This window comes from Dromaius novaehollandiae, chromosome W (assembly GCF_036370855.1).
Source record: "Dromaius novaehollandiae isolate bDroNov1 chromosome W, bDroNov1.hap1, whole genome shotgun sequence".
In the NCBI taxonomy this organism is placed as follows: domain Eukaryota; kingdom Metazoa; phylum Chordata; class Aves; order Casuariiformes; family Dromaiidae; genus Dromaius; species Dromaius novaehollandiae.
In genome coordinates, this window is record NC_088130.1 from 30,040,231 (window position 1) to 30,055,189 (window position 14,959).

General features: G+C 33.6%; 1 protein-coding gene across 1 annotated transcript in view; it reads right to left on the reverse strand.

Annotated features, from left to right (window-relative positions):
* Positions 1-14,959, reverse strand: part of LOC112995230 (alpha-mannosidase 2) — a 125,635-nt gene that overhangs the window by 54,925 nt on the left and 55,751 nt on the right. Inside the window, exons 10-12 of the mRNA XM_064500779.1 lie at positions 8,260-8,445; positions 6,687-6,801; positions 3,488-3,555 (exon numbers count right to left, since the gene is read on the reverse strand). Of these exons, the coding sequence (XP_064356849.1) occupies positions 3,488-3,555; positions 6,687-6,801; positions 8,260-8,445 (369 nt within the window). The remainder of the gene's footprint in view (positions 1-3,487; positions 3,556-6,686; positions 6,802-8,259; positions 8,446-14,959) is intronic.

A 14,959-nucleotide genomic window follows, 5' to 3' on the forward strand; every position in this document is an offset into this window, starting at 1 on the left:
TAGAGATTCTTACTGCTATGAGACCATATCCTTTAAGGCAGCAGAAGAGCAGCCCAAAAAACTGCTAGTCTGCCAAATCTAGCAATATGCAGATACTGAGCCCGTGGTTTTTTTAAACAGTAATGTCTCAAGTAAAAATCATCAGACACGTTCCCCTTTAAACATTATTCATTTTTCCTCCTCAAGATTCCTTTGTTTAAAGGAAACAGCACTGGCTTAAAAGCAGCAGCCAGCAGTTTCAGTCCCTTTTCAACTTAATTCTCCAAGTAATATTCTTCACAGACTACTAGTCTGGTAGGCTTAATTATACAAAGAATTATATAGCTAAAAGTAATAAAGGGATATTGTTAAAATGAGGTCTTAATAATATCTTGTATTTAAAGAGTGTTTTAAGGTTGGGGGGGTGGGAGGGTGTTTCCCACTTCATTAAGGTGTTAAAAGGGTTTTAGTGTAGGCCAAAACTTCAGCACTCAACACCTGGTAAAACTGTTTAGTTGTAAGGTGACAGAGTCACAATATGACTTTCAATACTCCAAAAACTAATTCTATTAAAATGAGCATACTACCTTTTTATAAAATTACAGTTTCAGAAAAAGATGGCAACAGAACACTATAGATAAATGAGATGCATAGGTGGGGGAAAAATGATACCTATTTACACTTCTCAACTACACAACAGTCTTGGAGATGGAAGAATGGATTACTGAGAAGTAGATTTTTTTTTCCCCTCTCTTCTTATTTTACATGTAATCAAGTTGTATTAGCTATCCTGTACAGTCCATTCAATCAGCTTTCACTACTGACTGCAACTTTCACAAGCAGTAAAAAGAACACTTTCATTAAAAAAAAGAATATCACAATGGAACCACATACAGACAAAAGCATATTGCAAATGACTCTTCTGTTGAAAAGCTGACTAATTTGGTCAGCTATCAAAAAAAAAGAAAGGAAAATGATTAAGTAATCAGGTTTGAAAGAAAATGCTCTTATGAGCTTCACATCAGTGGTTTGTAATTCTAAACTTGTGGGTGATATGAGTCAATATTTTATAGGAAGGGTCAATTTACAATATAACTTTTTTTTCTTTTTTTTAGATCTTCACACAAAGACACAAAACTACAAAAAAACTAAATATTCAGCCAATTAAAGAAAAGTAACAATCTTGTCACAGTTTCATTGGCCTAACTTCTATCCCCCATAAAAATATATTAGAACACATTAACAGAAAAATCTAGAAATGTCATGCTATGGACAAGAACAACAGAGTACTTATGAATAAATGATAACCAAATGATAAAACTTTTGATGAGAATCAGACAGCATTTTTAAACCTGCTGATTCTTCAATCTTCTATTTGAAAAAAATCAATTTCTATCTTAGAAACTGAAAACTCTGAAGGTTAAACATAGTAATCATTAATGACAATTTATCAAGTTGTGTTCAATATTGTATGGAAATTAACATTTCACATCTTTACCCGCTACTTAGAAAACTCAGATGCATACTCATAATATTCACACACTAGTTTTAATCAAAAGTTGCAGTCTCAGCTTATATATCACCTTTTACACAGGTAATAATGTTACCTGATATTCAGAATACAACCAGAGAGATAGTAAGAGACCTAGAAAAACTAGGTTCATCTTTAAACAGAAATAAATAGTTCAACATACAGGTATTCAAATGAAAATCCTAACAACAAAGGAAACATGCAGTAGTGTACACTTAAACATTGCTTTGAAAGCTTTTTTTTTTTTTTTAAAAAAAATCATTACAAAAACAGGCTTATAGACAGCTTTATAACAAGATTCCCTTCCTACATTTCTCCTTCACTTGCACCCCCAAAGCTACTTCCTCTTCATTTTATCTCCTGTAATTCTGATTATACACTCTGACACAGGAACTACACATTATGTAACTGTATGGTATCGTCAGAATGCCAGACAAAAACTAATTAGCAATTATTTACTAATGTTACCTCCTTAGCAAGTTAAGTCCAGTCCAGAGAACAGCAGCAAAAAAGGCTCCCAGGATAATATTAATCTTAAAATTAAAAAGCAGAACATATACCCCTGCTTAATGTACAACTACGAGGTAAAACAAGCAAATGCTTGAAATGCATAAACACCAAAAAAGGAAAGCTTACTTAGTATACTATGCAGAGAGATAATGGGCACAGTGGATGCAAATAAGAGACACTGGGGATTGGCAGGGACAAAACCCTTTCAACAGTCAAAACTAGACAGGGAAAGCAGAAGCACCAGAGCTACCCTAAAATGGCAGAAAAAGAGTCTGTGTTGTAACTTGTTTCCAGTTATGGCCAGGCTATGCAATCCTTTCCTAGTGAAGCTACCAGCAGTGATGTTTTGAAAAAGTTAAAAGGTTTTAGTCAAAAATTGTCCAAGGCCATCTTGGACAACAAGCAAGATAATCAAAGCACCCATTCACTCAAATAAAAGAATAAAACTCCTTTAAAAAAAGAAATCAGCATGTATGTTTACACGATTCTCCTAGAGACAAGCTTATATTAAAACTATACATATATATGTATGCATGTTTTATCTATATACATTAAACCTTAGGTGACTGAAAATTGCATCCCAAAAGTTCAAAAGGACCAAGCTTTGCTCATTTTTCCAGAGAATCTGATTAATACTGTTGAAGAGTAACAGGCATTCTAATAGACTGTGAGCTTTATGAGTTAGGCCAGCAAGGTTTATTACCTTGCCACTTGCCAGAACTATAGAAATTAAAAATAAACCTCAGCAAAAATAATGCTCACTTTTTAAAATAAATCTTAAATCTTTTCCTGTAAAGGACAAAAAGCCCATGTATTACTTGATGTACATACACACAACAGCTCTCATAGCCATACATCTTATTTACTTTATTTGGATGTTACCACCAACTTGCCAAGGTGGTTTTTAATGAATGTTAAGTTATTACAGGCTGGATAGCAAATGTTCCCATCACTTGTGACTGAAAGCTCTAGAACTACATATTAATAAAGAAATAAGTGTTCTTAATACATTAGAAAGACAGAGTTAACAGAAAACATCTTCCTATTTGATCTTCTACTTGAATTTAAAAGACAATCTAGTATCTACATACCATGACTTTAGGACTTATAAGAACTAAGGTTTCCCTCACAACATCAATTCAGCCAGCTGTAATTATGTCCAATTAGAGTTTTCTATTGCTGTTTTTAGGCAGAATTTATTAAGTACTACAATACTGCAAAAGCACACAAAAAAAAAGACTGCTACACTTGCTGCAGCTGAATTAGCAGTATGTGAGAAACTTTGTATTTTGAAAGCTTAGTGACCTATTTCAAACTAGACACACTAATGTTAGCATAACATGCTAAATTACATTTTATCATTATTTTGAGTGAAAAGTTAGAAAACAATAAGATGGCATAACAAGTATCAAGTAATGAAAAGAACACACACAGCCTCAGATGCTCAGTAATATGTAACTTGTTTACCTTGGTTGTGAAGTCAGCTTTATAACCATCTTCTGGGGCAGAGAATCTTGCGAAGACTGAATATCATCCTACAACAGAATATCTTGGAATTTGCTTTTGAATACACAGATTAATGTATATTAAATACACATGAGCTTTAGGAAATACAAAACCATGCTAGTCACATCGTAAACAGAAGTCTATTTTACCACATTACATAAGAAGAGGTCAGTCTTACCCTCTTCAAAAAAATTTTTTTTTTTACATTTTTGTACATTAGACAAAAATCTACAAAGATTATAAACTAAGGATTTCATATTGAAACAAGAAAAAAGGCTTATTTTTACTAATTCATTGGGAAATGTTTGCTTTCATTAATATCATTTAATATTACACACCATTATCAAATTGTCAGTCCACATTTTCATTGTTGTATGCTAGACATAATTACAAACTTCCTCTATATTTTACAAACAGCTTTCTTACTCTTGCGAACAGCTCATAATGCCTTTACTTCTGCTATAAATTTAATTGCTGAAACCCTACACTCCTATATTTTCATCACAAGCTCTCACAGTTTAGTCTTTGTCAGACCTCATTGTTATCTTCTACTGTACATAACATTTTTAAAAACAATTTGCAGGGTGTGTATGTTTTTTTAACGTGGTATAAACTAATTTAAGAATTGTGTCATAGCACTGAAAAATCTTTATTATTTAGTACTCTTAAGTGCACTGTGACCCAGAGCTCAGTTCTACTGAGATAACAATGAACTATTGCTGTCACTATTACTAAGCAAGATAACACGTAGACTACTAAACTATGGATGATAAAGCAGAAACATGGGAATACAGAGGTGAGATTCCTAAATTGATAATCATTATTAAAGCTTAAAACAAAGTAAAATAAAAGATTACAGAAAAGAAACACCAACACAAAAAGATAGAAAAGTCTTAGGAAAGAGTGCAAAGAGCAAGAAAACAGCACCTTAGCAAAACTGAGATTCAACCCACTTCCCAACCTGACTGACTGCCTGGCTAGCAAAGATTTGGTACAGGCAGTGGGCATGGTGAGTATATTAATGCTTAGCTTAACAGCATGTTCATCCCAGCCCAGTACTGAGTTTACTAGCAATAAATAATTGTGCAATCTAAAATTTTGTGCATGGTCCTACTTTCAATTCTCTGCGTCTTGAAATAAAATTGAACCTACAACACAAGCGAGTTTAAAAGAAAGCCCAGTTGTCAATGCACTGTTGCATTCCTATGGGTTCATATAACAGTGATAACTGTAGACTTTGCAAGCAGAGTGCAAAGCTCCCAGTTCCTCAGAATACTCCAAAACATCCTCAAAGACCTGTTTTTCAAATCCAGCCACTGCCCGCTCACTTTAAAGTTTTCTCTCTTAGCTCCACCCAAACAAGTAAGACTAGAATACATCAATATTAGTGTAATCAGTGGCACCATTATACTTAATAGACTGGATCTCAGATAACTCAGGGATCTCTAAATCATACACATTCCAGTGTATTCTCTTCTAAGCGGTATAGGTTTCATTTGTTTACTAATTTAAATCTGTAAAAACTGTATGATGTACCTAGTATTCTACTAGGCACCTAAATATTAGTTGAGAAAGCCGTAATGCTTTCATAAGTAACTAACAATTAAGAACAGCTGAAAACAGGACAAGCAATGTTCTTCTGGGATCCTTCCACTGGGTCTTGTCTGCAACCTCTTTTCCTCTGGCATCAGAAAGTGCCATTTCTCCCTGGGTATATCTGCCGAAATGCTGCTGTAGTCTACCAGCCTGTTCCTTCAACTATGTCTCTTTGCCTTCTTCCCTTGTCACAGGCAATACCTGCTTTCAACCTTAAAGTCATTATCATTTGTCCTCCTTGACTCTCTCTTGACACTCAATCTGAATGCCCATCTCTGATCAATCCACAGCATCAGCTCCCATGAGCTATTTTTGACAATATTTTGAAACAAGCATCTTTGGACTTTCTACTTGCTCAAGGTTTGTAAATAGCTCTTTGTAACTATCCTGAAAGTTCTCCCATTAACATTCTTCAAATTGCCCCCTAAAAATCTTTTGTCACGATATCTACGAAAGTGCAGGAATATTTAAACTGAAAGCTTTACTTCCTTCCATGAATGACCTCAAAATATTCTGTTTTATGAAGGTGCATATTCATTTTGTTAGGCTTTTTCCAATCAGGATTATATATATATATATGTATATATATATATTTATATTTGTATTTATATAAAAACCAGGAAGAATGAATAAATAAATAAATATCATATCATGAAATGTATAAAGGACTATTTTGATTGGTTTTTTTTTCCCCAGTATATATAACTGAAAGACTAACTTAAGGTATCATGAAGGCATATCTTAGCCAGCAGAATATACATCAGTGTACCACCCTTAATTATGTTAGAAGCTCCACATACTCATATACCAAGGACTGTCTTAATCCTGCTGTGTTTATGCACAAAAGCATTAATGCATCTCATTTCGTATCTATTCCAGGTGTAGGACTTTCTAAGATTACCTAGATATCATAGTAGACTGCTTTTGACTGTAAAGTGAAAAAATTAAGAATTTTGACAAGGAACAATATTAGCAAGTGTGCTTTTTAATGTGCTCTCCTCTGTAAAAGAGATCTCAATATGACATATGGGGATCTGTTGCTGATTTTCCTGTCTGTAGATTCCCATTTCAAATAATCTCAGTTAAGGAAAAAAGGTCAAGGTCTCATCTACACTTGGTCTTGCAAATCCAGCCTGGGCTCATATTCAATCAAGATGGAAATTTTCTTCTTCCTGTATTTCTTAAGCAACAAGCAAAGTAAAATTGCAAGACTATATGTGGTGATACATTCACATATACATCATGCATGTTGCTGAAACCACCACCAAATTCATACATGCATGAAAATTAAAACACCTTGCTTTACTATATGATTCACAAACTCGAACAAAAGGAGCCCATTTCCTTCAGCTGTATGGTCTCCACAGCTCCTTACAGAAGCAGTTTTTAATTTTTACTTTCCAACATCTTCAATTAAGATGAATAGCGATAAGTAGCATATTTTTGAGCACAAATTACTGACAAATTTCAGTCTGACTGAAAATCCCAGGCCATTCAAATTGTATTTGAAAAGACACCGTTATTCAAATTTTATTTTTGGAAAAAATAAAGATAAATAACTCACCATCTTAAGGAACGGAGTTGATGCATCATAATTGTAAGTATCTTTATCCTTTAGAATAAGAATATGAGCAGAGTCAATTATCACTTTCTTCAAGTTCATTAGAGAATGGAAAAGCCTGTTAAAATTTTTAAAGTAGCGTTAGTTTTCAGAAGTTGTGTTTATTCAGAGTGAGGACAAACCTCAAAAACATACAGAAATATGAAAAATAAGAGTTACAGAAAGAGAAATGTAATTTTTAATACTAATGAAGCATCAGTTTAAGAACAGCTATTTATAATTGCTGCCCAGATTGCAAAATGTGGAAATACTTTGAATTTTCATTATATTCCTTCCTTGCATCCTGAAAATGTGATACATCTCCATCCCACTGTTACGCTATGAAATGTATGCCCCCAAAATACCAAGTATTTTTTCAAAATGTTAATCTTCAGAACATTTCTGTGTTTTATATGTTTGATTTCCAATTTCTATACTGGAGACAGCAGGCCTGAAAAACTTGATCAGAGTCAAGATTGCTTATTATCAGGATCAGATAAGCAGTCACAAACACAGAAATAATGCATTTAAGAGATAAGCAGCACTTCCATTGATTCAACTGATACGAGGTTTTTGAATTCATAAAAACATACAGCTGCATAATTTTATTTTGTAAAATGAAAAGACACTATTTTATTCTCCCTTAGTCAGATAAGTGCACTGCACATTACCTTGACTATATGCTTTAATAGATATATAAAAAAATCAACACATTTATGAAATTTAAAAATACTCTCCATGAATATAGTAGCTGAAAACAGAAAAACAGAGTATGCTAAAGACATTTTAGATAATGACTTATTTAATGGACATGCTCTACCATTATGACATCAATTCATCAAGTCTAGCAGGGCTTAATATTCCAATATGTAATAATTTTCTAAACAAAAGCATGATTACCTTAAAGGTATATAGCTACACAGACAGCCATATATCATGCACATATCTTTTCAAAAAGAATTTCACTACATAGTGGAATATTTTGCCAATACTCGATACTGAGAAAGCAACTCACCTGGAGGATATAATACAAATGAAGAAAAATACACCAATAAAGCAGAATATTGACAGCATGAAAAAGATTTCCGAGGCTGAAGGTGGGAAGGTTATAGAGGGTGTAGGGTTTCTCAAGCAATTTATGTTTAAATGACAGTGTTTCTTGACCACTGTATATCTGCACGGGCAGATATACAATGGTCTATACAACAGTTACTGCCCAAAATAACAGCCCTATAATTAAAGAACAACTTCTTCTGAAAGCCCAGAGAAATTTTGCTTGGACTTCAAATTCTTACTCTATAAGAGTAAGAAAATATTTTCTAACCCATAGGAGCATAGTGAATCAAATCCACCACCGTTGTAAAAATACCATGAAATACTCGCATGAAATGCAGTAACTACAGTAAGTGATAGTACTATGTTGTTAGTACAGAGAATGTTGCTAGATGTATCAAATATGTATCTGTGTTTGAAGTAAATACTTTTTTTTTTTAAAAGGAAAAATAAAATTTACATTTATATATTTATGATAAATTACCTTGTGCCATAATCCACAACTACCCAATCTTTAGATGTTCCTGTAATGGCATCATGATGCTGAAAGAGTCCAAGGTTCCTCCTAGCCTCTGTCAGCAATTTATAGTGATCCACTGAAGGAAATATGCTCGTCTTGTCAGATTTACTGGACTGTACCAAAGCCAAGGAGTAAAGGATTTCAGCTGCCCTGGAATCATAGAGAAAAATCAAATATTTTTATTTCTTTAGAAAGCAAAAAGCAATGTACATTTTACCTGAAGAAAAAAAAAAAATGAAGTTTTCACACAATTTTCCTCATACCTAACTCCATGAGTTCTTTAAACATCAATCTTGTACTTTTTAGCCTACTGCTAGCTTTAAACAATTAAAACCCCTTTACATCTCATCATCATAAATAACCTCATTAGCTTGCTGAAAGACTTCAGTGAGGGGAAATACAGCTATAACCTAAAAATGTCAGTACAAAAATAACATATGACTTTCACAAATGTATGAGGTATACAGATCAGACCTTAAAATGCTGCTTTAAGAATAAACTTAGAGAGGTACAATTCACATTCCAAAAAACCAACTTATTAAACCAACAACATTTTCTTAAAGATAAATAAATATATTATCTGTAGATTCTATGTAATATCTAGTTTATCTTCTGTATTGCAAGCAAAATAAATTCCCCAAAAGACAAAGACAGTTCATTCACCTGCTCACTAAAACATTTGGCTGAAAGATGGAAACATTAGATTCAAAAACCCTTAGACTGAACATAACACAGAGCCCTCCTCTCCTATTCCTTATGCAAACACTTTTAGCATTAAAATATTATCTTTACATTTTCAGTGGTTTTATAAGAATCTAAGTTTATTTTTCAAAAACATTAATTGACAACCATACTGAAAAACCTAACTAACAAAAGATGCCTGTAGAAATTCTTAGAAAACCATCTGTCAACTTTTTTCTAGTGCGTCTTCCTAAAACGTTACATTTTTGTTTTTACAAATTAAGAAAGTGTCAGGTTCCTTTCAAATTTTATATTAGCTTAATGAAGGTTTCTTGAAGTTTGAGAAAACCAAGAAGATAGATTAATGTTATAAAAAGCAAAGAAAGCAAAACAACGTATGTCCTTGAATCAATGGCCTTTTAAACATGCAATAAAAATGAAAAATGCCTTAACTTTTACATTTGCCCATGTTGTCAGTGTGTACGTGTTAAAATTTATATTAGGCATCACAAAAAAATTTAAAAATTGGTCTCAGCTTGGGTTTTCAGACTGTGCATGGATATTAATTGTTAAGATGTTTAAATGCTTTTGGATTCAGTAGCATGTGGCAAGCCATATTTAAAGCAATACCAAAAAAAGGCCATTTATCACAAATACCCATGACTAACCTGTATCAAACTAAACTGAAAGGTGCACTGTACATATATAATAATCCAATTCATTTTCATATTGTTGGTATTCGAGCAACAGAATGAGGAAGTCCTAGGTGCATGAATCAAATTTCTTTGCCACATTCTCAGAGAGTTGATTTTGCACCCCAGTGACAATTCAGAACAGAAGATGACTTCCGCTGCTGCTTACCTCCACCTCCTATCAACACTAGCTTGGCCCCAAAAAAAACCATACTCTTTGCTCCACCACGGTCACTTCAGTTAATCTGCCACTTGTCCTTTTATCCAGAAGTCTCGCAGTGGCAATATAATAGGTCTACATTTTCAGTTCATACGGCTTCTTCAACTTCACTGTAAAGCTATTTTCTTTAGAAGAACACTTGAACTGTTTTGCATTTTAGAAAAATAAACTTGTTCCATTTTACAGAGCTAATACATCAGTCTCTTTCATGCAGAATTTTTCTTTCAAGTCTCAGTATTATTCTAAACATTGCAGTGGTTCAATGGTCAAAGACACCCAGAAGTGAAACCAAAAGAAACATTTTGCTAGAGGACACTTCAAGTTTAAAGTAAGCCTTTACCTCCCTCTAATATATCTCCATAAAAGCTGCATAAAAGCTTGCTATTTATCACTTGTTTCAAACTAGTACAGATTAGAAGTTTGCATAAAGCAGTTATCACAGATTATCCACTTTGTTGTAATTTGTCCCTGTATCTCTACCTGAAGAAATACTTTGCAAATAAATCAAGAACTGCTTCACTGATTGCTCAAAGCCCAGGTTATCTTTATGTCCACTTTATAAGTAGCCTAAATAAGTTTATCAAGTACTTCTGAATTCTAAGGTATGGCCTTTTCTATCTACTTATAGATAAAATTACTAAATTACTTCTAAAACTACTGCCAAGATTAATCTTGCATCTGAATTATTTCAGCAACCTTTTTTTGCAGCCTTAACACAATTTTGCCCTGATTACACCTATTAAGAATGAAATCGCAGGCTGTTTTCCTAAGTTGCCTCCAAAAATGCTGATTTTGTTTGCATCCTTCCACTATCACATTAAACAAACTTCATGTCACTGACTTCATGGCCCTTCACCAGCTATTTCAACCCATCCATCTCCTCTCAGTTAGTATTAAGTAGTTAATTCTGTCTCAAATCAGCAATTATTCAATCTCCACTATAAAACTGTTAACCTTTCATAAGACACAAACTTAAAACTTAAGAACAAACGACAAAACAAAATCCAAACAAACAAAAAACCAACTATTTTCTTGCTTAAACAGGCATTCTTCTTAGCAGGTCCTGAGGTAGAACACTGCACTGCATTTTCCCAGCTACTGAGTAGCAGTGTTAATCCTGACAAAAAGAAGGGGAATAAACCAAGAACAGGAGATACATACAAGTGAGCTCAAAGACCTAGGGGAAATTTAACTAGGCAGTGGAGTTTATTAATTAAATAAGATCAGGATATATTTCCTATAATTTTAAAGAAAAAAAAAAAGAAAACCCCAAATTCTGCTGTTTTCACAGCTCACAGCTATCATGCTATCCTTCAAGCTTCTCCAGGTCTCTGACAGCGAAGCTATATTAAACTGACAAAAAGGCATTTATACATCTTATTCTTTACACATTATTCATAGAGGCTAACAGAGTGGGAACTTTTTTTTTTTTTAAACAAGTACATTATTAATGACATGCTTGGGTTTAATTCATAAGAATAATAAATCAGAAATTTAGTTTTCTTTCAGATACTTTTTACTGGTAAGTTTAACAGCTCTTCAAGATGTTGATGTTAACAGTATTGACTCTAAATGAAGGACTATATTAATAGTGAAAAGTTAAAACTAGTAAATACTACAACAAACTTGAAAGTGATTCACATGATATGTCCTGAAGTATAACTAATGAAAAGTGAAGATGACAATGAAAAGAATGCACTTAAAAGGCCTGAGTATATAAAACTAATATAAAACTAAAAGAAAATGAAATCCCTGGTATACTAACAAAAAGAAAAGAATTTAGGAAAAAAAGAAGTCAGAGAATTCAATGTATAGGAACATCATCTATCCTATTTTGCACATATCTTGTCTTTTCCAATAACAGTATTAAACACAGCTGTTTTCACTGTAAATTAAACAAAGGCTCTCATGATAAAAAAGCTAGTGAGAACTGAACTAATCTGCACTTATAACATCAGTACAATAAATAAAAAATTAAACGGCTCCAAGAAAATCACATTTCCACTGAAGCTTGATATTCCTGAATAGTTGTCAAACTTTCCAACTACTATTAACCGTAAGTATGCCCTCTTAAACACACTCAAAAAACCCCAAACAACTTAAGATCAATGGTTTTCCTTGACTTTATAATTTTCCAACATTTTTGTATAAAACTTAAGCATAACACTTCTAAAATTCCAAAGTTATGATTAAAAGTTTAAAAAGGTTTTAATGTTTGGGGGTTTTTTTTGCATAACCCACCCTCAGTCCTTGAGAAATTTTCATATAAAACATTTAAAATTAGATAGTGTCTTACTCTCAGTGTTATCTTGAGTTATAACTACATATATTTTTCAAATCCAAATAGTTATTTTAGTGGAGCTACATAGCCAAGTTGCTCTAAGATTTATTCCCTCTGCCAGAGCTGAATTTCAAAATTCTTTCCATAGGTGTTTTAAATATTCTAATACAAAAACTAATTATTCAATTCAGATAGCCACAGTATCTCCTGCAGTGTGCCCTCTAGATATAAAAAGGTCACTTACAATTTTGTACTTAAGTTTCCTAAGCTTTCAATAAACACAATATGCTACTATAACATCTACTATAACTACTATAACACCTTTTTTTGTAATTAAGTTTTTGTAATTATGACTAGACTCAACATATTTTACAGTCTGCACATGTATAACATACCTAATTTTAAAGCTTAAATTGTATTAACTTCTGCTAGGTTTTTTTGTTTTTTCTGTTTTTTTTTTTAAAAAAAAGCTCTGGCACTCAAAAATCAGAGCAAAAGCATTAATAGAGCACATACCAGCCAACAGACGTCTTTTTTTCTGCATCTTTTGAAGAAGTTCGATGGTGTGGCATGCTACAGAGAGCTAAGAAACACTGAGCAGCATTAGCAGCACATTTTTAACAAACTCATTGGGCATAATGAAGACTAAAGCTGCTGTTTATAAGTATTCTGAAAAATCTAAAAGAATTATCTGACAAGTGCAAATGGAGACTTCTGACCTCTCTCCCCTCCTCAGCCTTTTAAAACCTGCTATCTCTGACAAAGCAATAAAATGCTAAGTATCTTAGAGATACTGCAATTCTTTTTCATAACAGGAAGTAAATATTGGAACTGGTACCAACCCATGTATTTAATTCAAAGAGTATTTTTAAAGCTTGTTTCACAGAAGGCCAAAGACTCATGTAGCAACTGTTTCTCTCTAGAACTTGACAGCTGTACAGCTGTTTAACCAAGAAAAAAAAAAAACAAAAAACTACACACACTTTTTTTTCCTTAACCAAGAACATACAAGTCAGGACTTCAATCCAAGAACCAAGCCAGCAAAAATCTTGCCCCAGTTAATTCAAAAACCCAAGCCCATGAAGTATTACTATTCTACACACATACTTTGTCTCTTCACTTTATTTACAAGACGCACATTAGTTCAACTGCTCTTCCTAAACTCCACAGCTTTTGACTGTAGGTTCTAGTAGTAAGACTGGTGAATCTATGCCCTGAAGACTCCCTCACGGAAGATAACCCCCACTTTATTATCAGGTCAAATTTCAAAGCATCATTATTCAGAGGACAAAACACTGCTTCCAAGAAGGGTCAGAACATGTAAGCAGGAACCTGAACTTGAGTCCCCTGTGTGCCTAGTAAGCCAGTGCTACTGAAACAAAAATGCCAGTGGCCATCTGGTGAGCAGGTCACTGGAGAAAAGCCAACACAAGCATATATATACAGCTCTGCCTCTAAAGAAAAGAAAAGAAAAAAAGAAGAAGAAGAAGAAGAAGTTTCACATTACAGAAAGTGCTTTAATATTAATCAAGGTGCTAACACAATAGAATATTATTTGTCATCAAATGCTAAGGCACCAGGCTTTGGCGGATCCAGAAAGGCAACCATGGAATTAGGCAGCCAGGAGCAGAGCTTACATAGAAAAGTCCAGGCACACAGCAGTATTTGAGATCAGAACTGGGCGGGGGGGCGCGGGAAACAACCCAAACCCAAACAGCCAAGGTTTTTTGATTTATATCAGGATTGAGTAAAACCACATGAGAACATGGACAAAATAAATAGAACATTCACCTACCTAAGACACTAGTAATTGCAATGAGTGGAGTAGATCTAAAAGACTTCAAAAAGCTTGATGAATTTTAAGACTATAACACCTTTTTTTATTTGCTGTTATTTGGCTGCATACACTTGGCAACATATAAAAATATTTTTAATCGTCCCACAAATAGCACTTAAAAATACTTTTGCAGAAAATAAAAAAGTTCGCAGTTTTACCATCACGAACTTGTATCAGTTTAACATTTTGCTATGCTGCTGGCAGCATTTCATTTTTCAGAACTGGATACAAGCATTTTTTATAATAATAAAGTATCTTTAAGAAAAAAACCTATAATGTAAACAATGGAACAAGTGGAGTCTTTTCGTTTTATTAAATTTTTAAGCTCAGACCTGAAACCTATAGGTAATCAGCCCATTCTGCTAAAAAGCACCTGTTTCCAGTCAGGTCACTCAGGTTGATATTCCATTTCCTCAAAAAGTTGTTTAATAAAATATAAATATTTCCTGACATTATAATTAAGACTGCAAGCACACTTGATATCACTTGTACGAATATAAAAAAACTCCAGATGCATAAAGCATAAAAATAAATCTAATTTTACAGTGCACACTCCTTACAAGCACTCCGCATGCTATGGAAAACTGTTTTGCATCCAAGTCCAAATAATGCTCCTTAAATTTCAGCAACGTTCATAGTCTTACAAAGTTTAAAAAATTGTGAGCCTGTAGGCAGATAAAAAGGTATATTTTCAATGAGATTTAAAAACCAAAGAACATGTACAAGCAGATGTTCAGAAAAGCAGCACATACAGAATGAAAGGCTCACATCAGAGAGAGCAGAGTCAGACCAAATGGTGAGCAGGCAGGCCAAGCTAGATGATCACAGACAGTAAGAAGAAAATATTAAACCAGCACTGAAAACATTTCACGCCAAGACAATATTGAACAATTTCGGGGGGGGGGGGGGGGGGAAGGAGAGGGTGAAACACCAGAGCATCAATTTCAGGAGCT